The sequence below is a fragment of the Aptenodytes patagonicus genome, chromosome 5, assembly GCF_965638725.1.
Source record: "Aptenodytes patagonicus chromosome 5, bAptPat1.pri.cur, whole genome shotgun sequence".
Classification (NCBI taxonomy): Eukaryota; Metazoa; Chordata; class Aves; order Sphenisciformes; family Spheniscidae; genus Aptenodytes; species Aptenodytes patagonicus.
In genome coordinates, this window is record NC_134953.1 from 82,385,765 (window position 1) to 82,410,267 (window position 24,503).

The 24,503-nt window shown below is 41.8% G+C and overlaps 1 protein-coding gene across 1 annotated transcript; it reads left to right on the forward strand.

The window, feature by feature from the left end:
* Positions 1-2,875: 2,875 nt before the first annotated feature.
* Positions 2,876-15,150, forward strand: ATP6V1G3 (ATPase H+ transporting V1 subunit G3). Its single transcript, XM_076337975.1, has 3 exons — positions 2,876-3,153; positions 11,385-11,485; positions 14,703-15,150. The coding sequence occupies exons 1-3, from the start codon at positions 3,072-3,074 to the stop codon at positions 14,874-14,876; spliced, it is 357 nt and encodes a 118-aa protein (XP_076194090.1). The 5' UTR covers positions 2,876-3,071; the 3' UTR covers positions 14,877-15,150.
* The last annotated feature ends 9,353 nt before the right edge of the window (positions 15,151-24,503 follow it).

A 24,503-nucleotide genomic window follows, 5' to 3' on the forward strand; every position in this document is an offset into this window, starting at 1 on the left:
GAGCGTTGTTCCTGGTTAAGCAGCGGACAAGCAGGGGGAGCTCAGCAGGGTCTCTCATCCCTTGTAAGACTTTTCATTTCCTTGCTGCACGGCTTTGCTTTGGGGGAGCAAGAATGCCAGAACTGAGCCCATTTTTCCCTTTCTGTCGGTGGGGATAACTAAAAAAGGCTCAGGAAATTCTGGGGACCAAAATAGCTGGATGAAATGCTGAGAAGAAAAGGGGGAAGTTTTAAAACAAAACAAACAAAAAAAACTTCTCTTTGCCCTCTCTTCCTCTGGTAACACCTCTCCTCTCCCCCCCCCCCCATCACCAGTCACCACATCGGCTTCTCTTCTTTAATTAAGTGAGTCTGGAGCTGACTTGGAAAGAAAGCCAGTGACTACGACACAGAGAAGTTTCTTATTAGCTTGTGTGATGAAGTAGGAGCCTGTTCGGTCAGTTGGTGGCTTAACCTACTTTATTTTAATGAATTATCCACGAAGCGGGATACACAGAGGTGCCATGTCAACATAGTCTGAGATCATCACCGTCGTCATCAGACAAGCTTTGAAATTAGTTCTACGTGGCAGTACTTGTGTGGAGTCTAACAAAATGTGTATAAGCACCAGCCAAAACAAATGATCATCATCTCCCCTGCAGAGGTGTACCAGTACCTGCCTGATGCCGTGAGGAGTGCCAGCATGGCATGCCACCACACTGTATATGAACTAACTGTAAGGAAAATTATAAACTGAGATTTTTTTAATTATTATTCAGAAAAACGCTGAAATAGGTGAACTGTGACATCTGCAGCTCAAATGATCTGGTTAAGAAATATATGAATTTTTTAACAATGGAAGAACTTTGTAATCTGTTCAAGGGTGGATTTCTTCCATAAAAATTCATCATATAGAAATATTTTCTGTGAAATATTAATTAAAATTAACAGATTGTAAATATCAAAATTCAGATCATTACTGAGGCCCACGTAACATAATTACAGCATTGAGAACTGCTCTGAAAAATCAAAGGGTCTGACCCCTGGTGCTTTCAGCCAAGTCCAGAGACTCTGAAACAGTTTAGTTTGCTAGCAGTTTTGTAACATTTCTTGTAGCAATGAGATTTGCTTGACAAGACCCTTTACCTGGAATACACTTTTGATGTCTGAGACAAGCCTGACATTTCCGCTTCCTATTTAATTTTTAAGTGACTACTGCTTTAAAGTTCTGAGCCCAAGTTTCCTGCCCCAAGTAAACCAAATCTCTTCATTTTTTACTTTTATTTTCCACTTCTGCTTTTCTTTGCTGGTCAGATCATTTGGAGCTGAGCCCCAGTGGTACAACAGGCTTCCTAACCCTACAGTTTCTACATTTTCTGTACAATTGATCGTAACTTCCTCTTATATGTCTGAATAAAGTAAACTTCATGGCTATGCATTAAAATCTTGTAAGAATAGCGCCATGTCTGCTCTCTTGCAGCTAGAGCAGATCTCTGATTTCAGCACTGGAGAGGAGGAGGCATCTCGCACGGTTTCTGGATGGAGGAAGAAACTCGGTGACTAATATGCTGTAAGAAATAGGCATTTTCCCGAGAGGGAGCCTGGGTGGAATTTGACTCCGCGATATCACAAATCAGAAAAAAAAAACCCAACTTCCTTTTCAAAGTCTCAGTGCTACTGTCATTCAGAGCACAGCTGAAGACAGTAACAGGGCAAGAGATTCTCCCTCCATTTTCCCCTCAAGCCTGCAGCTATTTGGGAGGGTGAGGGGGACGGGGGGGATGCTTCATAACAACAGTACACATTTCCTCATAAGGACCAGGTTACAGCCTTTCGGCGAGCAAGTAGCATGGCACAGCTGCCCTAGGAAGCCCCAGAAAGGAAAGGGCCCTACAGCGCGGGCCATTAGCAGCGAGCACCAAATTATTTTTATATATATATATATATGTATTTTATAATATATATGCATAAATCATATATATACATATATGTATAAATATATATACACACACACGTGTGTGTGTATAACTGCAGCCAGAAAAACCCATTTACATCAGAAGGTGATCTCTGGTCCTGACACAACTGTGTCAGAAGAACTTGCAATAAGTATGCTTTACTCATACTATGAAGTATTTAAAAAAATAAAAGTCTATTATAATTATAAGTCTTGACATGTCCCCATCCTGTGCAATGGCTGAAGTACCTTTGACAGTTGTGGGTTTTTTATAAGGATTCAAAATATGAATGTGCTGTTCATTCATGCAGTAGCTCACAAGACACTCTTTCCTACCGTAGGGAACGGGATGTGCATCTACAGCCACGCTCACATGTTCGTTTGACTGTTGTGTGTGGCAGTGGGACTTGAAAGTAAGACCTAGACCACCAGTCATACCTTCCCAGAGTCTGTATCTTAGAGCTAATCCTACAGTTTCCCACCACAGCGCTCATCCCCCTCATGGCAGATTAAAACACAGAGCACACCTCAACCACCACATGCTTTTTTAAACTTTAGTCCCCGATGAATTCATTTCCAATGAAGATTTTTTTTAAAGTGAAAAAAAATCTAATGAATAACGTTAAAAAGCAACACCAAACAGAAGCCTAGAACCAGTTCACTGTGTTCAACCAAAACTACTTGTTGACTGAGTCTGATTCTTCATATTCATAGGAAGTTTTATTAAAAGGAAATTCCAAGAAACAATTTTTTTTCCTCAGTTCCTCTGACAAGGTTAATTATATTCTGCTTCAACAACAGAAGATTTAAAAAAAAAAAAAAAAAAATCCCCATTAAACTACAAGCCACTTGGAGTGCTCTTCTCTTCTTTTCCCAGTGTGTTAATCGGACACTTCAGCTTGTCGGTGACCCTGAGGAGGGGAGAACGTTCCTTTCAACCTCGCTGCTGTGTTTTTCTGATTACACTAGCAGGCCTTTTTGCCCAGCAGCAATCCAGGCAGAGCCGGCTGGTTCGGCGCCATCTGGAAGGCTGTTGTAATAACAGACTGAACAAAAAGCACAAGGAAGAACCGGCCGGCTGTATAAAACTCCCTCCAAACTCCGGTCCCCACAGAAGTGCACCGGCCTCAGCAATCAGCATGACCAGCCAGTCTCAGGGAATCCAGCAGCTTCTGCAGGCAGAAAAACGTGCCAAGGACAAACTGGAGGAAGCCAAAAAAAGTGAGTAGCTGCTCTGGTTTTACTGAACTCTTCTACTGTAAGCTCTTCAGAATTACTGTGGCTCACAGAAAAACAACATTATTCCATCTGTATACATCACAGCTGTGCTGCTCCTATTCTTTCTCCTCACTTGCATTAGTGCTGTGCCTTGACTGCAGCCAGGCATTTAACCAAACCTGAACATTCAGAGTTTGCTTAAAATTCTGTGCGCGCGTGTGTGCTTGTGTGTGCGCGTGCGCACGTGCTTATTACATTAAACAAGGTTTTCTTTGTTATATTCATCCTGTCAGCTAGATTTATTCTTGCTTTATCTCAATGCCAATAATGTCATTACAGCCTTCCTTAGGTATTTAAACTAGAAGCCTACACGCCTCTGGCTGCCAGCTCTGGAGGACCAGACTCCAAACTCTCTATTTCTCTTTATAGGTCTTGTATAAGTTTTTTAGTGTTCCTCTACTTACAAAATCTAGTAACTTGCCTTCTAATCTCAGCTGGGCTTCAAAAACATTACGTGAAAACAAAGGGAGACCAGCACAATGACAGTAATGAACGTCACAGTACAAACACAAGAACTGTCAGTACTGTGATAGGTCATTCCTGTAAGTCTTATTACATGGTACAAGCAATCAGCAAGTGATTAAATGTTCAATTTAAAATAAACGTCTTGTTTGCTGAATGCCTAAGTGCCCAGGGCAAAGCATGTGTAGGTATCCAATAATAATAAATTCATATATTTTTATTCTAGTCAAATATAAGCAAAAAAGTAATAATAGCAAACATAAAAATGAAGGTATCTGCTAGAATAATTTCAATCAAAGAAATAATTCTCCTGGCAGTCTTTCCATTGTCTATTTCCTTCATTTTCTGCATTCATTTCCCAGTGATTTAATGCAAAATATGGTGACCTTATTCTCCTGAACATAGGTACCAACACATGAGTCACTGACCTGCATTACTAGTGAAACATTAATACTGTTTCACGGAGTTATCTTGATTTAGAAACCAGCAGCAGGAAACGTTGTCCTGCAGGACTCAACTAACATGCATGAGGATGATGTCGTGCTGCAAGAGTATGATGAAGGAATATATTTTGTTTTCCATGGAGAAATAGAAGCTAAACAAAAATAATTTGTGTAGTTCCTATATCCCTTCTACGCAGAAATCAGCATTGCTGTGTGTTCATTACTTATTAGTGCGACATGTTAATTTGTACAACAGCACTCAGAAAATAAGTAGGAAGGCAATACCCCTTCCCTGAGCACCCAGCCACCGCCTGTGCCTTGCAGAGGCAACGGGGTGGGGGGGTGGGCGTGGAATATCTCCCCTCTTCATGAAAGAGAAGCCTCACAAAAAGGTGTGCAGGGTTGCTGCTCCCAGCCTGAAAGCAAAGAATAATTAAGTGATTCAACCCTTATATAGCCAAACCCAGCTCTAAGTGGGATGGTTCTTCCCTGCCCGCGTAGGGCAGGGGAAACACGCTGTTCCCCTGAGCAAGAAGCAAGAAAGCATGTGGTTTGGAAAGGCACAGCCCCCAGTGGAAGGAGTGGGGGTTTGGTCTGAACACAGGCTGCAGAATCAGGCCTCTAGCTATGATAACTTGATGTTCATTACCCTTTACTTTTGGTTTTGATTTTTTTGGTTTTGTTTGGTTTGCTTTTGTTTTTAAAACCAGAAAAGTCAGATTGGCTTTTTCTAAAACAGCTAGTTAAAAAGAGGTTTCATAAATTAAGAAACTCAAAAAACAAAAAGCATCATTATAACATAAAAGTAATGACCGAAGACAACTGTCTTGCGAAATCCAGACATTGTTATAGGTGCATTTACTCTACTCTGCAAAACACACACACCTCTGTCATCACCTCAGCCCCACACAGAGTGCTTGTGATAAGCACAGGGCTTCTTCAGATAAAGTATCTTCCAGACACCTCTAAGTCAGAAACTTGACAAACCACTGCCTACAGCTACCAGTGTATTAGTGTTGAGGTAGGAGTTATTCAGCAGCTACAGAAAAACAGCTATTAAGAATTTTGCTATCAGTAAAAATATTTAGAGTAAAAATATTTCATCAGTACAACTTTCTTCTCTATTACTTTTAAAGCCAAACATTTTTTTGCCTTTATAAAAATTATGAAGGAAAATAAAAATTTCTCATACATAAAAATCAGGTGGGGGGGGGGAAGAGACAGGAGAGGAGTAAAGACGACAGAGCCAGACTCTTTCCAGTAGTATCCATGGAAAGGGCAAGAGACAATAGCATAAATTTAAATGTAAGAAAACAACTCTGTAACTGTGAGGGAGGTCAAACCCGGGAACAGGCTGCCCAGAGAGGCTGTGGAGTCCCTATCCTGAGACATTCAAACCCCACTGGATATGGCCCCGATCAAGCTGCCCTTGCTGAGCCTGCTCTGAGCAGGGGGTTGGAGCGGACCCCAGAGGCCCCTTCCAGCCTCAGCAGCTCTGTGCAATCCCATGAAAAACCTCAAGCATTTCTAAGAGATTTTATTCCTAGGTATAGCAGATCAAGGGCAAAAAGTTCAAATAACTGCTGACGTGGCATATTTGTCTATAGCCTAAAGACTTTGGTGGACCCTTTTGTGCATATTAAATACTGCCAACAGTTTCTACTAGGGTACAAACAGCAAAGCTCTTGTGAATTTTAGATCTCATGGATCACACAACCAAGGTCAGGCCTTAATGTTTCTGATTCAGGTTTTTCTAAGGACTGCTCCTGGATTTTGTGCTAAACTAAGCATTATAGCTAATCTAACAGAATAATTATACCTAGAAAATCATTATTCTATTCAATATTACAATAGGTTTGCAGTGAAGCGACAAAATAAAAATTTTAAAATTTCCACATTGTCCTTAATTTCAATATTTTTCATAGCAATGTCACTACACCACCTTAGATACCTAACTATACCAGCATAACTTAAATACTGTGGGACAAGGACAAGAGGGATTCTTTTTGTGCCAAATCTGGTTATGCCAAGTCAGAATAACTCAAGCAGTCTCTTCCCCAGAGTGATTCTGCAGCTAGATCAGTGTAAAGGATTGCATAGTTCGTCTCTGAGCGTAAAAACTAAGATAAAAGGAAATACACAAAACGCAACCAATTTATCCAGTGCAGTCAGCTAACCTGTGCACACACAATTCGGAGAAACAAGGCGAGGACATGCTGCTTCACTGCAGGAAACACCAGCCCAGATCCACCTGGTACCAGCTCAGATCAGCAGCTTCTGCTCGGGGCCTGGCACGCTGCGGATCTGGGCTGCAGGTGAAAGCAATGAACCCGTCCAGCGAGTGCTAATGCAGTCCCGTCCCTGCTAAACTGTAGGTATGACCTCCTTTGTCACCGCAAACAGCCATTGCACAACACCACTATACGAATGAGTCCGACTCTTCTATTTACGCTGTAACGCGAGAAGAATGAAAGGCAGATCATTCATGGGACACAACCAGGAAAAGCCATTTTCAAGGAAATGTGATTAGCAAAACTACCCTTATGCAAACCCTTCAGTGTTTACAGTTGATACTCACATAACCGGACCAAAATGTAGCATGAACACACATCGTGTCGTACCTAAACAGATAATGGGCCTAGTTTTTGCTGATGTATGCAGCTGTTTGTAATGCAAAATCCACTTTGGATAACTGAAAAATTAGCAAACAAATAAAGTTATATTTATAGACATGAAGCAAAGCAAAAATATAGTGCTAAAGCTCCTCTGTACATGCTTTTTCATACTTCTTGCTCAATACCCTTTATCCTGGCTTGCAATATCTTTACTGTATCATTGGCTGATGTCATTTATACCTGACAAATTATTAATAGTTTGTTGGTAAATGCACACATGCAAGGCTGCAACTATTAAATTGATTAAACACAAACCAAAACAGTCTGCAATCCTTTGGCCTTTTATACACAGCACTGCTTTATCTATCATTTTTGCTTTAAGCGTCATTTGGATCCCAGAAATAACTCAGCATTGTCAGAGCCAAGACATCAATTCCCGAAGATCCTTTTGGATAAAACAAGGGAAACAAATGTGTCATGAATACTGGTTTTAGCAAAACTTGTTTTCCTATAGATTTTTATATCTTGGCTTGAATTTCTAGTACCTAATAAAATGAAAACTCAGACAAAAGATTTCAGGAAATCAGATTAAAAACAAATATTAATCAAAATATAATTCTGTTTACAATATCTTATCTATAGTGCTCTCTTGGATAATATCCAGGACATATTTTATCCACTGAAAAAGCTATACATACTGATCAGCTGCTTCTATTGTATTTTATTAAAAGTGCAAAACAGTCTTCTCAAAATGAGCATCCCTAAATCCCATTTTGCAGACAATTTAACACTCTTGAAGACAACTGAAATGGTCCTATTTAAAGAAAATATGATTAATTTTTGGCAACTTCTTCATATTACATGATTTCTATGCAGAAATTGAGCTAGAAGCCTAGATAATATGTTTGAAAACAGAAAGCCAATTTTACCATGGCAGTTTTTGGAAAGTAAGATAACTTAGTGTTTGAGCAAATTAAAATGCAACATTTTTGCTTTCTACTGTCTTTTTCTTGCAAGATCTAAAACCCCCCAACAACCTAAAAAACCTCACCCATTCTTTTGGATCTAACCAGATCTAGGTATTTCATTAACATCACAGAAATACCTAGAAAGAAGAATACAACCTTTCTCCATGCTAATAATGCCTTCCCAAGTTAGGTAAGAAAATCTAATATGGGGCTGACTTGTAACAGAAAGTTGGTTAAGATTTGGCCAATTTAACACGATGCCTGGAAATTTATAGGCTGTCAGCTACCATAATCATGGACAACAGCAGACAAGGAAACCAGGCGTAGCACAGCTGCTTTGCTGCTCCCCGTCTTCAAGGATGGGAAGGAGGGACAAAGGGGCAGCAGCAAACCTGGCCCCCGCAGCATGTCCTTTGGGGCAAAAGTCTCTTCAGACTTGGGGCTTTCTGTACCTCACCTTTATGATCCTAGAGGAAATGCTGTAGGGACAGGTTGGTTTGCCCATCCTCCTGTATTTCTTGCCCTCTTTTTGCATGATCTTGGCTGAATTCCAATGCTCTGCCACCCTTCAATGTGTAAGGTTTGATCTCGGCTCGGCCGTGCTCTGCAGAGAATCCCACCCAAAAGATCAGTAAGGCTTTGAAAAGGTAACCCCATATTGCACAACTAAGGTAGCAGACAAGTGGTTAATAACAGACTGATTAATTAATTTTGGTTTGTCTCTAGTGAAACAGCAGGTTAAGCTCTAGTTTCTGCTTAACTTAATCAGGTGCAGCATATGCACTATCGCATATGTTGGCAGTTGCCGATTCTGTCCACAACGTTGTTGAACTAGCAGTAATTTACTCACAGCTTTTCCACTTAATTAAATAGGAAGCAGCAGGTTCCTGCTGTGCCAATCCTAAAGGCATCATGGAAAAATGAAATGGCTGCCACCCTACGGTGACACCCTATCTATTGTGCTTACTCCAGTGCACTGTCAAGAGCTGACATGTATGTATATATATACTTTTTGGTTCGCTAGCTATATTGTCAGAGGCAAATGAACTGTTGTTTTACAGTTAATCTCTTTCCATTTTGTGCATTTTAAATGGATTTATTTATCTATCTGGTGGCCAAATATGCAACATATTTACTACAGATGGCCCCCCAGATGGAATTTGAAATTAAAATCCCACTGATTTTGAAATAATTTAATTTGCTATAGAGATCCAGTTCCTCAGCTGGTGAAATTGGCAGAGCTTCATCATAGTCGCTCCCCCCGACTTCCAGCTCCAGAGAATCACCCCCCCGCTCCGCTCCTAGAGGAAAACTCTATAAAAGGCTGATCAGCTACAAATTTGGAGAGGAGAATAAGGGAAACTTCAAAATACAGATCTAAACCTGGTTCCAAATTTTGTTGTCCAGACTGATGACAGGCTCTTACACAAATCTGTCATTTCATGCATGCTGGTCCCAAGACTTCATAGAGTGAGTCTTCAGCAGAAGCTGAGGGAATCAGCCCTTATCAAGCAAATACAAACTCTGGGAAAGTACATGCTAGGTTTTAAACTGCCTCTCTGCCCCTTTGTACATGAGCAGAGTGCCTTGGTGGTAAAAGGACTCTGAGAAGTATAATTAACTACACAAGAGAGCACTGCACTGATTAACTGAGAGTCAGTAAAGCTATCTGGTTCCTCACCAGGTTGCTCCTTCCTGTAAACAGCCTTTATACAATCACGCACCCCAGGTCCCACAGTAAGCACACCCACAAAATCTAACAGTCCAGGAATCAAGACTTTAAAAGGAAATTCACATTTCAGGCATCTCTCTGCTTCTACTCACCCATCTGCAGATAATGACTTCAGAAGGAGCCGTCAACTGGGCAAATAATTTACTGCTGGATCAGGCATTTTACCCAGGCTTTTGTTGAATCTCAGATGTATCAAAACCAACAGTCTTCCTCCCAAGATTCAGCTTCCTCATTGTGCCATGCTCAGTGGAAGCAGATTGCTATGTGCCACACCTGATAAAGCTTCAGAAGCCCAGCACAGGTGTAACCAATCCAATGTAGCAGCCTGGAGAAAATAAATCAGAAATACTAATGCTCGTCTTTCTAGCCTAGCTGGACAATGTTCCTTAGGATTTCAGAAAAGGTAGTTTTCAACTTTTGTGCTTGAATTGGAAGACTTAAAAAAAACCAAAAAAAAACCCAAAAAACCCTGAACAAACCAAAACTTACAAAAGTATTCATATTGCTCATCAATATTAAGTATGTGGTTACAATAAGTAAATAAATAAATGGCTGTTTCACGCATCCCATCAAGATGCCTTTTTCAGTTGCCTAGCCTCCACTCTCTCATTCTTGTGATATCCTAATTTAAGCAACTAAACAACAGCTTTTTCAGCCATTGAAGACATTTCTCCCATTAAGAAAAGGGAGCAAGCTTATCCCCTCCCACTCCTAAAATTCTAGCTGTACAGCAGAAAGAGACCCCAAAAATCAGCATCAGCCCAGGTGTCTCAAGTATAGCATATCAACTTTCAATGCAAGAGGTTTACAGCCCCAGCAGTTAGAAAGTGACTTTTTCCTCACAAAGTAGCATAGCAGAGTCCTGTGGGGATCCATGCAACTTTACCGACTTTACACAAAACAGACAGACAGAGAAGCATCACCGTGGGGTGGTTATGACACGTTCAACACTTGCTTCATGTAAAAACTTAAGCATCATATTCCCATCAAACCTTTTACTCCTATCCTTTACATAACGTCCCTGCTAGACCCAGGAACTACCTTATGCCCAGTCCTGCACTGACTTATGTGGGCTTGATTTGACAAACCCTTAGCATTTTACCTAAGACAAAGTAACTATTCACAGCGAACGAAATTAAGTATGTAAACAAGCCTGTTCAGGAGGAAGACTCTAGTTTCCACTACAGCCTAAAATGCCACCTTACAGATCACCCTCCTGTTTAAAAAGAAAAGGAAAAAAAAAAAAAAAAAGACTTTTTAATCACTTTCATATTTTCTATGCACTGGTAGAGAATATCATTGACCACCTTTTTCTCTTAATCACTCGCCTCTGCATTTAACAAATGTTAGTGGAAACGGGTGGGGGAGAAGAGGACAAAGCCTGAAGGCTGCACTCAGTTTGGTAGTGGTTAAGACATATCTTGCAGTACTTTGGAAATCTGCCAGCTCTAAGCAGAATCCAGTTGGTGTGGGATGAAGGGATGCTGGCAACCAATCAATGTGGCAAATTTTACAGAATAATGTCTTTTCCCATCAGTGACAACTAAAATCTGTTATCTGGCTGCTACTATTGCTGATGAAGGAAAAATAGATATTTATTTAAACACCAAGCTGTGATTAAAAAAAAAAAAGCATTTGTGTTATGAGAAAATGTGTAGTTGGAAAAAGACTTCTGTTGTTAGCAAACCAACAAGCTTTTCATTTGATGTGTGCATTCACACAGGGAGTTGGTCTCAGAAGATGGGTACTTGTGTGACTGGCTTTCAATCAAAAAGCACCCTACCTAAATCACTTTGGTTCTTCTGACCATTCTTGTGCAAATAAAGCTGCTGTTGACTTTGCTCAAGCTTTGTCCGTTTTACTATGACATGTAAAATACCTCTGATTTAGAGAGATTCATCTTTTGGGGTACAGTGACAAGCGTGATGTAAATCCCTGTTTCTTCCCCCATTAGGAAAGGGAAAGAGGCTGAAGCAGGCCAAAGAAGAAGCCATAGCCGAGATAGACCACTACCGGTTACAGAGGGAGAAGGAATTTAGGAACAAGCAAACAAATGTAAGAAAGAAACCTGCATATGTTCTTTTGTAGTGTCAACCTGCTCAACGCTAAAACAAATTGCTTCAAAACAGTGTTACATGGAGACGTCTGCAAACCAACATGATCATACTGATTAAACACAGAGATATCACCTATGATGTGTATATGCTTCACTTGGCCGCTTCACAGGCTTTCAATGCATTTGTAGACGGTATTGTGGACTTTCACCACCAAAATTGTCCAGATTCTGTATTTGGTTCATGCTTGTCCTTTGAAGATGTATCTCCCTTAAGGAAAAATACCTTTGGCCCCCTTTAACTCCAGGCAGACCTCATTCCTGTCTTGAAACTGGAGGTTTCAGTAAGGTGGATGTTTCAGTAAAAGCGTAGATTTAAAATCTTTCTTTCTATTTCTCTTCCACTTCAGCTGACTTTTGACTGCATACAAAGACTGCATCTTTAATTAACTGAAATCACCAAAACTTTGGAGTTTTTCACTACGTTTTCATAGCAAAAGTGGTCTGGCTGATATTTTCATATCTGAATTATAGTACATTTTATACATTTATGCCATCTTGCAGTTTTCTGCAGTATTTTCATGAAGGTTCACAAACTGTTCTCTTTTTACTTGGTGACCTTCCTCTTACATTTTTGTTCTTGTTTTTTCCCCTGTTTGTTTTTGTGCAAAAGCAAGGAAACTACACGTGCAAAAGCAGCCACAAAAAAAGCCAAAGAGGTCAAATAAAAACTGCTTTACAAGCCTGTCAATTCAGTCACACTTCACGTAAAACATTTTCCAGCAGAGATCACAAGCCTTAGGAACAGATACACACACACAAAGTCTCTAACATACACTGCCAGCCCCCAGACACACTGTCACACAGCCAGGCCAGGTGGAATTGTCTCATATGTACAATTTCAGATGTTTACTGACACTAAAATAAAGTAAAAACACCTCTAAAATTTGTTCACCTTTTCAGTCAAGCCAGACTTCTTTTTAGGTCTGAAATAGCGGAAGAGAAAATATGTTGCTTTGGTGTGAACTCAATTTTTTCATCGCAAACAAAATTAAAGCTGCAGGGAATGGCCACTGTTTGTCGACAGAACACTTCACACAAGCAGGACAGAGCACATATTGCTCCTCAAATGACAGCATGTTGTACAAGATCATTGCAGTCCTCCTTCACGTTCCCTGACCCCATTATGTCGAACATTTATCTACCCAGACAAATGTCATCATTATTAACCTGTGCCTGGAAGGCAGTCAGGAGTTCCAGCTAAGCCAGTGCAGAGGGAAGTCTGATGCCCAGTTCAGTTTAATGGCTCAGGTATTTGGACATAAGTATTTTTAATTCTTTGTCACAGTCTCATTTAATGCTATTCCTCCTCTTACTTTGTATTGCTGTATCCAAACTAGGGTAAAATTTTCTCATACTATGAGATGGTCCACATCAGTCCAGAATGAACAGCAGCAGCAGAAAACAACGATTAATTTGAGGTTAGAGTGACAATACACAAGATCTTTTTTCAAAATGTACAAAATTTAAGCCCGGATCTCAAACCAATTTTGCTAGTGCTCATGGTGTTTGTACTCGGGGTCTGAGATCACCGAACTCTGGAGATGTGCAGCCTAGTTCTGAATTTTGTGGCTTCCAAGTCAATGTAACATTTTAGCGACTTTGGAATGACGCTGGCATAAAACCAGTATGGGCAAAATAAGGGACAGACCTTCAAGGTCAGCAGAAATCATTGACTAAGCAGAGCTTTGTCTGCATTCTGACAAGAAAAAGGTCTTCCAACTCAGAAGGAGGAAAGGGGCGGGGGGGGGGAATACATAGAAGAGTAAGAATCTACGATCTCAAGTTACAGTATTAGCATGAACTGAGAGAGCAGGTTCCCAGTCTACAGAGGCTCTTCTTAAAATTATAATACTTTTCTTGAGGTTTTTCAGAAGTATTTAGTAGCTGGATAACACGCAACCATCTGGGATCTCTAGAAAGTTATTTTCCCCAGTGGAAAAAATCAGCTTCATAAATCTGGCCCAAGCTGTACAATCTTTCCCACATGAGACCCTTACAAGTTGTCTAAAAGCTAAAATAAAATGCCAGCTCAAAATAGTTACTATAGAAAACTATAATCTTTTCCCGATATTTACAATTATGTCTACGTCCTATATTTCTTCCAAATCAGAAAGTGTTTTACATCTGGATTACGGACAAACTTCTTAGTATGTTGCCAGGTACTGATAAATAGAATTGCAAAGGTGATTTGTGCAAAAGATCTTAACTCAGCTGCTTTTCCTTCCTTTAAGCACTAAGTTGGGCTGAAATCACATGGAAAATAAAGCTAATGACTCCTCCCTTGTTTCTGGTCATCCTCTAGGTATCCCACTAACATCACAGGTTAGCTTCAGCTGCTAGTCCACCCCAGAGAACCATGGCAGGAACAAGAAGAATAAGTTACTTATTCCTTTCTTACTCTGTCAGCATGCAGAAATGTCTTCTGCTCTACCCCATGGAATTCTTTAGCTGGAAACCAATCTCTCTGGCGGTATCTGAAGGACTTTTCCATAAGGGAAGAATTCAAGGGATGTTGGGGCAGTGGGGGAGGAGGGAGCAAAGTCACAGATTTGGAACGCGTGCATCTGTTTATAACATAACCTTGCTAAAATGTTCAGCAAGCCTAGAGTCAATTAAATTCTAAGCGAATGTCCTGATATTAACTGTGCCAGAAGCTGTCTGGTATTTCGCCAGATAAGAAAACGTAACATTAAAAGACCTTGTCTGAGGCCTGTTGAGGGTTATACATCACTAACTGCTGAAGACATTTCAAGTACTCTGAAACTGTAATTATGCATTGTCAGGAAGGCTTTCCCATGTTTTGCTCCTTAGCCATGCTCACATTCATTCTCAGTGAGGAACTGACTCGTTGACTAGTCATTAAAATAGAAAACAAATTAAAATGAGTGATATAAAAAGACAAAACATGTACAACGTCGTTCCCACAGCGAGCTGGGAAACTTTCATTACATGGAGAGATTCCCATTGCTAATGAGCATATGAAAGAGTTCCCTTTAATCCTGTTTTTATGCCTACAGTTCAACCTAGATCATACCCTTACCATCAGGAGCCACTGTGACATGTTTGTGCTATGTTTATGCTAGATGATGAAGAAAAGTACAATAAACATAGTCATATATAACCCTTTATTTTGCTCAGAGGACTTCTGCTTTTCAGGTAATGGGCTCCCAAGGTAACCTCTCTGCTAAAATAGAAGAGCAAACAACAGAAACCGTCCGAAACCTCGCTAGCAGCTACCACAAGAACATGGAGAGCATGATGAAAAAGCTTTTGAGCACGATATGTGACATCAACCCTGAAGTTCACCCAAACTTCAGACACGCAGTTTAAGATCCACTGATGTGCTGGGGAAGGATGTTTGTAAAAAGTAGCCTTCTTTCTTGATAAACGTAAATATTTCCCCATTTATTGTTTCTCTATGTGTGAGAAAGAAAGAACACTAAAGCCAAAAGCACACAGTTCCACACTGGCTTTTGATGTGACAAGAATTATACAGGGTTTCACAAGCATTCGTTGGAATATTGTTTCCTGTTGGTAGCTAAAGCCCCTGTCATTTAGACAGGGGCAAGTCAACAACAGCAGAATAAATGATTATTTGACACCAGCAGCTTTTCAGTGGGAGTCTTTATTCCTTTTCTCTTATAAAATGTTCTGTACTAGGATGTGGTGTTGCATAAAGTCTGTTTATCCCAATCTTTATTGTATTTCAAGTCACGTGAAATAGAATATCACAAAAACTTAAAATAAAGTATTTCTGTTTTCCTTGTGACACACGGAGTGGTCAGGTTGTGGAACATATAGGAACTCTGTAGCTTTTGGTCAAAAAGAATTGGTCAAAACATTTTCAATTGTTGTATGCTAATTTAAAACAAAATATAGCTGACTTGTATAGAATTATGTTCAAAAGCCGTACTCAAAGTATTGTCCTGTTGTTTAACGACACTGTAAACTTTATATAGCTTTGCTAAGTCTGAAAAATGAGAACAGGAGTAATCATTATTTATGAAATTGCTTTGGTTCAAGGTGCAGACTAGTACATCCATCATTATCTATAGAGTTACACCAAAAGCACAGGAATCCATGAGCTCAAACTCTACACCAGTTACACTAAATGGTACCTTAATCCACAGACTGTTCACAGAAATCACGTCAGTTAGAGCTCTCTTCTGTTACCGTAAGTGACCTCGAGTAATACTTCCCTCTGCAATCACACAGATTTCCCTTGGAATAAATTCTACTGAAGTTAGGAAAACACAGTATGATCTGGTGCTTTCAAGGTGAAGCTCATTAAATCTGATGGGAGGCTGATGGGAGGCACTGATGAAGTGGGGGTCTGGCACACACCTGCATCATGAACCCCCTTAATGCCTTGTCTCCACTGCAAAATTACACTGAATTAGAAAAGCAGCTTGAGAAATTGCAATGACTAGCAAACAATAGCCATGATTTTCAGTCCACGTAGACACAGACAAATCATTTCAATTTCACAGCAGCTAGTCATAGGCAATCTCCTGTTCCAGCGAGGTTTACACAGCTGACATGCTGTCATGTGTAAAAAGACCGTAAAGCTGTAGTCAACTTAATGTCAGCAAACATGACTCCTCAAGGCTGTGCCTGGATGCTACACAATCTCCAAGCCCTGATTGTTACAGTCTCCTGTGCTTGATTATATTCTCCGGGGACACAAGGATGCCGAGGAATGGGAAGGAGACTAGAAATCCTATTGACATCAGCTGAAAGGCTCATTTATTTAGGAGTGCTTTGAATCAAGTTGTGATAGGCTTTGATTTACTGAGGGGATGAAGGAACTCCAGCCCCAGCCCATGCGCACGAGCCAACGCAGGCACCCTCCCGCATGGCACAGGGCAGTCAGGGTTGCCTCACTGCCTAGGCACACATGCCTCCAGTTTGGGTCATGGCTGCAGTCCCAGTGCAGTGCTCAGCTGTGAAGTATATATTTTCTGCGAAGTTAAACAGTCACCAAGGTGGACACTGATCTCTCACAAGAACTCACTGCAGTGTTCAGGACTGCGCCGCTTTCACTTCTGGGCTTCCTCAGCAGCCTTTTCACCAGTTATCGATTCTAAACATACAGAAATGTTGCAGGTTCAGCTGCAGAACTAAAGCAACGGGGTTTCCATTGCCAGCCGTATGGGATAACAATACACGCCCCTGTATGGCGAGAGCAGAAATGCCACAGCGTGGTGGGCAGCAAACTAGAGAAGCAGCTTTTCAGGAGGTCAGCAACCCAGATTACGTGAAATAAACCTTTGTCTTCCTGCATTGCCCTGCTTCTTTTTATGACATTCCCCCCTTTCCCTCATTCTCACCAAAATCTGTCTTCCGTCACCAACTGCTTCTCTTGCAAAGCTTCTGCCCTCCTTTCAAGGCTACTCTTTACCCTTCTGGTCCACACGGCCACAAACACATCTCTTATTTAAATCTTCTTTAAAATACATTATCCCACAAACACACCCTCCCTGACAAAAACCCGAGCACATGGTGGGGGACAGCAGAAGTCTCCGGCAGCGTGGACGAGCGCTGTCTGGAGGGGACGGTGCAGCTGTGCGATCTCTCATGCAGTGACGCTGCACTGCAATCATGGCAATGACCTGCCTGTACCCTTGCTATCACCTGCATACCTGAGATATAAATTGGGTCTTAAGTACTCAAACTTTCTGAACGTGATTATTTTCTTGAACTGCGGCCAGAATGAAGAGCTACCGCTCATGAAAAAGGAAGGATATCGTTATCGTTAGCTCTTTGATCTTGAGAGAGATAAATCTGAGAGCTTTGAGCACTCTGTGCATTTGCTCTCTTCTACGTTCATTCCCACTTCTGGACAGGGAAAGGGTAGTTATACCACCACTTTTAGCTGTACAGAGGTAAAGGCCAAATTAGACTTCATGTCTGGCGGATGAAGTTGCTAAGCCACTATGCATTGTATCTGAGAAGTCGTGGCAGTCCGGTGAAGTTCCCAGTGACTGGACAAAGGGGAAACATAACTCCCATTTTTAAAAAGGGAAAAAAGGAAGACCCGGGGAACTACAGGCCAGTCAGTCTCACCTCTGTGCCTGGGAAGATCATGGAACAGATCCTCCTGGAAGCTATGCTAAGGCACATGGAGGACAGGGAGGTGATTCGAGACAGCCAGCATGGCTTCACCAAAAGCAAGGCCTGCCTGACTAACCCAGTGGCCTTCTGTGACGGAGTGACTACATCAGTGGACACGGGAAGGGCTACAGATGTCGTCTATCTGGACCTCTGTAAGGCCTTTGACACGGTCCCCCACAACATCCTTCTCTCTAAACTGGAGAGGTATGGATTTGATGGGTGGACTGTCCGGTGGGTGAGGAATTGGTTAGATGGTTGCATCCAGAGGGTAGTGGTCAACAGCTCAATGTCCAGATGGAGACTGGTGATGAGTGGCGTCCCGCAGGGGTCCGTATTGGGACCGGTACTGTTTAATATCTTCATCAATGACATAGACAGTGGGATCGAGTGCACCCTCAGCAAGCTTGCAGATGACACCAAGCTGAGTGGTGCGGTCGACACGCCAGAGGGATGGGATGCCATCCAGAGGGACCTGGACAAGCTGGAGAAGTGGGCCTGTGTGAACCTCGTGAGGTTTAACAAGGCCAAGTGCAAGGTCCTGCACCTGGGTCGGGGCAACCCCTGGTATCACTACAGGCTGGGGGATGAAGGGATTGAGAGCAGCCCTGCCGAGAAGGACTTGGGGGTACTGGGGGATGAAAAGCTGGACAGGAGCCAGCAATATGCGCTCGCAGCCCAGAAGGCCAACCGTATCCTGGGCTGCATCCAAAGCAGCGTGGCCAGCAGGTCGAGGGAGGGGATTCTGCCCCTCTACTCTGCTCTGGTGAGACCCCACCTGCAGTACTGCGTCCAGCTCTGGAGCCCTCAGCATGGGAAAGACACAGACCTGTTGGAGCGGGTCCAGAGGAGGGCCATGAAAATGATCAGGGGGATGGAACACCTCTCCTATGAAGGAAGGCTGAGAGAGTTGGGGTTGTTCAGCCTGGAGAAGAGAAGGCTTCAGGGAAACCTTCTTGCAGCCTATCAGTACTTAAAGGGGGCTTATAAAAAAGATGGTGGCAGACTTTTTAGCAGGGCCTGTTGCGACAGGACAAGGGGGAATGGCTTCCAACTAAAGGGGGGTGGATTTAGACTAGATAGAAGGAAGAAATGTTTTACGCTGAGGGTGGTGAAGCACTGGCACAGGTTGCCCAGAGAGGTGGTGGATGCCCCATCCCTGGAAACATTCCAGGTCAGGTTGGACGGGGCTCTGAGCAACCTGATCTAGTTGAAGATGTCCCTGCCCACAGCAGGGGGGTTGGACTAGATGGCCTTTAGAGGTCCCTTCCAACCCAAACTATTCTATGATTCTATGTAATTTGGCAAGATATTGGGGGGTTTTTAAACAAAGAGTGTAAAGTACCAGCTGCATCAATGGAATACTGAAGTGCCAAGAAAATGCCTGCTGAATTTACAAGCGCACATATCTTGTATGTGACATTCGCATCTTCAGGATAATGGCAAATAATCATTCCACGCAAAAGAAAAAGAAATAATAGAAGCAAGGAGGTTTAATTTCAAAATGCTCTCAAATGCATAGAAAGGTAAAAATGCTTACTCTGTATTAGCAGTTACCTACCACGGATGATTACAAATGACTGGTTAGATCACCCTTGAGCAAAACAAGCCCTCGAGATTTAACCGATCAGTTCAATGATGTCTGTAAGGGCCCTGACCACACACTCCTTCCCTTTCCCCCCATGACGTGCTTCTCACCGTGACTCACGTTCCCAGCTTGTCCTCAGCCTGTCCCAGTCCCCAGGGAGGTGCCAGTGCTGCCCCCACCTGTCCCGCTCCCCGGCTGGGGTGGGACAGGCCCTGGCTGCCAGGTCCTGCCCTGCCATCCCCTGGGGAGCACCCCCGGACCCCAGCGAGCCCCCAGCCCTCACAGTGCCCTGACACACTGTTACCTAGTAGGTACAATGTGTCCTGGATTCGGCTGGGATGGAGTTAATTTTCTTCCTAGTAGCTGGTACAGTGCTGTGTTTTGGATTTAGGATGAGAATAGTGTCGATAACCCACCGATGTTTCAGTTGTTGCTGAGCAGTGCTTACACTAGTCAAGGACTTTCCAGCTTCCCATGCTCTACCGACTGAGAAGGCTGGAGGTGCACAAGAAGCTGGGAGGGGGCACAGCCAGGACAGCTGACCCAAACTGGCCAGAGGGACATTCCATACCATGGGACGTCATGCTCAGTACATAAACTGGGGAAAGCTGTCCGGGGGGGCCGCTGCTTGGGGACTGGCTGGGCATCGGTCGGCGGGTGGTGAGCAATTGCATTGTGCATCACTTGCTTTGTGTATTATTATTATTGTTATTACTATTATTATTATTATTATTATTTTATTTCAATTATTAAACTGTTTTTATCTCAGCCCACGAGTTTTCTCACTTTTACTCTTCTGATTCTCCCCCCCATCCCACCGGGGTGGGGGGAGTGAGCGAGTGGCTGTGTGGTGCTCAGTTGCCGACTGAGGTTAAACCACGACAAATGGCAACATCTCACATATCACAACACAAGCAAATCTAAGCAATAGAAAGCCACATATAGATAGCGTGCATATTTTGTAAATCTTTTTTTCATAAATACCTCTGAAATCAGGGTCTTTGCAAACACCTGAAGAGCTCCTGTGAAGGTTTACCTCTCTCCGGCCACACTCTTCCCTTGGAAACGGTGGTTACCTGGCCATGACACCACTTCAGACAGAGGGATTTTCTTCAGTTGAAAGCCAAACTCTGTAAGGAGTAACTATTATCCTCCCTGCCCAGTGATAACCGTACATAGCAACAGTGATTACCACTTCCAGTATTTCAGTTAGTATCTTCTAATTATCAATAAATCAGTAATCAATAAAATGAATGGAGCTGATTCAAGGTCTATTTCTGATCCCATCAAAATCAACTGCAAAACACCCACAGTGCAAGATATTAGGACTGAAACAACAAACTCGGGGAGTTTCCTAGATTGGCCAAATTCTAAACTGACTTACAAGAGAGGGTTAACAAGACTTCTGCTGTCTGAAAAAGAAGAGTGGTATTATACAATAAATTCTAAATGCACTGATTAAAGTGCCTCCAACAACAAATAGTGGAAAAAATCAGACCAGTGGAAAGTACAAGAACTGTTTTATACAACTCATGACATGGTTTGGGCTGAATTTCTCTGGCTGTTTTTCATCAGTGTTCTCCTTTGAGTTATAATATATAAGGACGTAGTGATGCGATTCCCATTCATGGGTGATGAGGGAAGATATCTGAACTCATGCAGGTAAGATAGAAGATCTTTCAAGTCTAAATAAAGTAAAATGAAACAGACATGAAGAATTAATGCTATGCTTTATGTAAAGGCTTTCTACTGACTTTCCCATTAACTTCTGAAGAGTTTGGAAGCCGAGATTTAGGAAGTCAGAACCAGATGTTAATCTGTTACATGGATTGTGATATTAACTGAAATCAGATTTCATTCCTTGTATATAGTTGCATCAATTATTTTTTCCATATTAAAATATACTTGGAAGCTCATATAATCTGTAAAACATAAGTCATTCTTGTTAATGATCATATGTAGGATATAAGTGTATGTGTGAAGCTCTTTACAGAACAAAATATTTCGGTCCCTGACTTAAAAGGCTTTGTAGTTCAAGGACCATGAGCAATGTCTCCCTATAAGATGGGACGAGATGACCTGCTGTTGCAGAGCTCAGGAACTACAGCAGGACAGTAGTTCCTACTTCTCCCAAGTAACAAGCGATAGGACGAGAGGAAACGGCCTCAAGTTGTGCCAGGGGAGGTTTAGATTGGACGTGAGGAAAAATTTTTTTACTGAAAGAGTGGTTAAACATTGGAACAGGCTGCCCAGGGAAGTGGTTGAGTCCCCATCCCTGGAGGTATTTAAAAGACGTGTAGATGAGGCGCTTAGGGACATGGTTTAGTGGGTGGTGGTGTTGGGTTGACGGTTGGACTCGATGATCTTAGAGGTCTTTTCCAACCTTAATGATTCTATGATTCTATGACAGGTGACACCAGGCTGCCATGACATACGATCACTGGAGATGTGAACCCGCAGATAGGTACTTTCACAAGCAGCCTTGCCCAGAAAGAAGCATCCTTAACTGCAGACAAAGCAGGATAGACGTCTATGTGTCAGGATTTATTGAGCATCCCTGCAGCAAGGGGCTGTGTCGAACTTCGGGTACATATCTAGGCAGGGTGACACTTCAGACTGAGTCTGGGGATGAAATATAAACATGTTTTCAGGCTACTAAGCAATACCTTCCAACATTTGCACTGGCATTGGCTATTAGCTATATTGACAGGCAGGTTATACTGTCATCAATTAAAGCTATAGCTATTGTGAAATAGAAACAGTTCTTAAAAAAGAAATAATGACCCTTGCTTTTATGGTCCGCTTAATGGGAAGACTTCACCTTCAGCTGGAATTTCTCTTAACTAAAACTGTATGAGAGTGTGCTGCATCTTTCAACTATGGATTTGTTTTTTCGCAAATAATAGCATGCAGATTAATCAAATGTTACCTAGACACAGTTCTTCTTCAGTCCCAGCCACTTGTCAGGTTCATTCCTACTCTAGGATGTCCTCACCAAAAGACTAACCCGTGAGAATCATACCTGTGTGGCATCTCATTGTCACCTTCTCCATACCCTGGGGCAAAGAACATTCCCTGACTGTCCAACAACTGAATGGGGAGCCAGGTGCTTCTGAAAATAAACGTAAGGGGAGGAAAGGATACCGGGCAAAGATTTTGAGGTGACAGCAGCAATTCCAGTTCTTTTCTGTTCCAGGAACCCACCACAGTCACGTGTTGATTAAGTAGGAAACTTGAATGTTATGTAAGGTTACGTCCTGCTTCGTGTATACAATGCATATACTTCAAAATAATTTTCTCCACTTCGTCACGGAAAGAGAGGAAATGCCTGTCACGCAATACACAAGTGTCATATATTCCTGCCAGGTTCACAGTGGCCTGTCGTTCACAGATTTGATTATTCCGCATTTTATGGTAGTATAAGGCACTTCAAACCCTGAGTCTTCCCTGAGGAATGTTAACGCTTGTTAGAAGTACATGGCCCAACCAGTATGACTACAAAACACTTGGAAAATGTTACATCGGAGTACTATTAATACACTCTATTGCACTTACAGGACATGACTGTATGCGGAAAATCTGATGACATGCAAACTTATTAACTTACTGAGATTCCTCGTTGCTTTTACGAAAGATATGCCACAATCGAATTACCTGACCCGGGGTGGTTCCTGAAAGTCCCTCTTGCCCCAGATATCCCATTTATTTACAGGTACATCAGATTCCAATATGCTACCAAATTTCCATATCACTTTTTGAAATACAGAAATTTTGAGTAGAGCTGTGCTCCAAAAACTGCTAGTTTGGTTAAAAACAAGCTTTCCATGAAATATCATGCCAGAAAAATGACCTCAATACTTGCTATTAAATAGACTTTGCTTTAAGAAACACAGTATTCATAATTCAATGTGCTTGTAACAAACCAAATAGCATAAATATCAATATAAAACAGATCAGCAATGTCAATATAACCTAATTTGTATAACCTCCTCTATATATTCCATGTAAATATTTATTTTACAATCCTGTGGCACTGATTTATTACAGAAAATAGATGGATAGATAAAAACAGATCTATAACATAAATGTAATTTAATCATGCCCATGGAAAATAAATCTAGCATTTTGTGGCAGTCCTCTTTCCATTCAGACTTACTTGTGGGAAAAACTGCAAATACATGGGCAATCCCACTGCTGGCCGTAGGATAATTCATATGTGTGTGCTTAAAAGTAAGCAAAGGTGAAGCATGGTGGCAGCTCAGAGAGCAGAAGTGAGACCTCCCAGCAAGGACAGGCTACCCGGGCATCGCAGGGTGCTGGAAATTGCTCCTGCCGTGAATTCTGATCCATCTCTTCTCTGCACCCGGCGGCTGCGCTCTGCCTCGCACCGGCACCGCTATTCTACCATCCCAGGAACATACACCGTGACTCTTTAATAACCTCAGGAGCTACTTTATAACCTACTTTATAACCCTGGCTCCCCATGCATCAGGAGGATGTATTTTACCTCTTACTCGTGGTTTCCCAGCTGTGAGCAGTAGTGAAGAACATTTAATAAAGGAAATAATTGTGTCTTATATCAGATTAACACTTCTTAACAACGTATCTACTAATACTAGTTTCAAGGAAAAAAAACAGCATTGTTTCCTATTAACACTTAACTGCTCTGTCTGCATGTGCTACGGGAAATGTTCCTCATGGCACAGGCTGCCAAACTCGTTCAGCATATTTTCCCCTAATGGCTTTTCCATTCAGCTCTGGAGTAAGTAAATTAACATTCAGCACTTTTCTCTTTTTTTAAACCATTTTTCTTGCATACATTTTTTAAATACCCTTTGGAGTCACCCGCAAAAGCGACGCTGAGACAATAATTTACTCCAAGATAAAGCATCTGCAGAATATTCACACATTTCCATCAGTACTCCAATTCCTACTAACATACACAATTTTTACTTACAGATGCATAAGTATATGAGCACAAATGTGTCCCATATGTATCCTTTATATTTAAAAAGTTGAAGTAATTTTCATTATTCATTCAGTTTCCAGTTTTGACCATAATTGGTTATCTACCCTGGAAAAAATAAACAAAAACTACTTTCCTACTTGTTTGTGTCAAATTCAAGCCTGAATCATTCATCAGTTTCCATTTACTCACTGCTAAAAATAGCCAATATTCACCGTAAAGGTTTTTTGACCTGACCTAGGAGAATGCTCTCCAAAGCAATTACAGCTTTCCTGGAAATATTCCTTCCAAA

Coding starts and splice junctions, on each gene's coding strand:
- ATP6V1G3 (XM_076337975.1), top strand. CDS start 3,072: ATGACCAGCCAGTCTCAGGGAATCCAGCAGCTTCTGCAGGCAGAAAAA. Junction 3,154..11,384: donor ACTGGAGGAAGCCAAAAAAA/GTGAGTAGCTGC, acceptor TTCCCCCATTAG/GAAAGGGAAAGAGGCTGAAG. Junction 11,486..14,702: donor TTAGGAACAAGCAAACAAAT/GTAAGAAAGAAA, acceptor TCTGCTTTTCAG/GTAATGGGCTCCCAAGGTAA.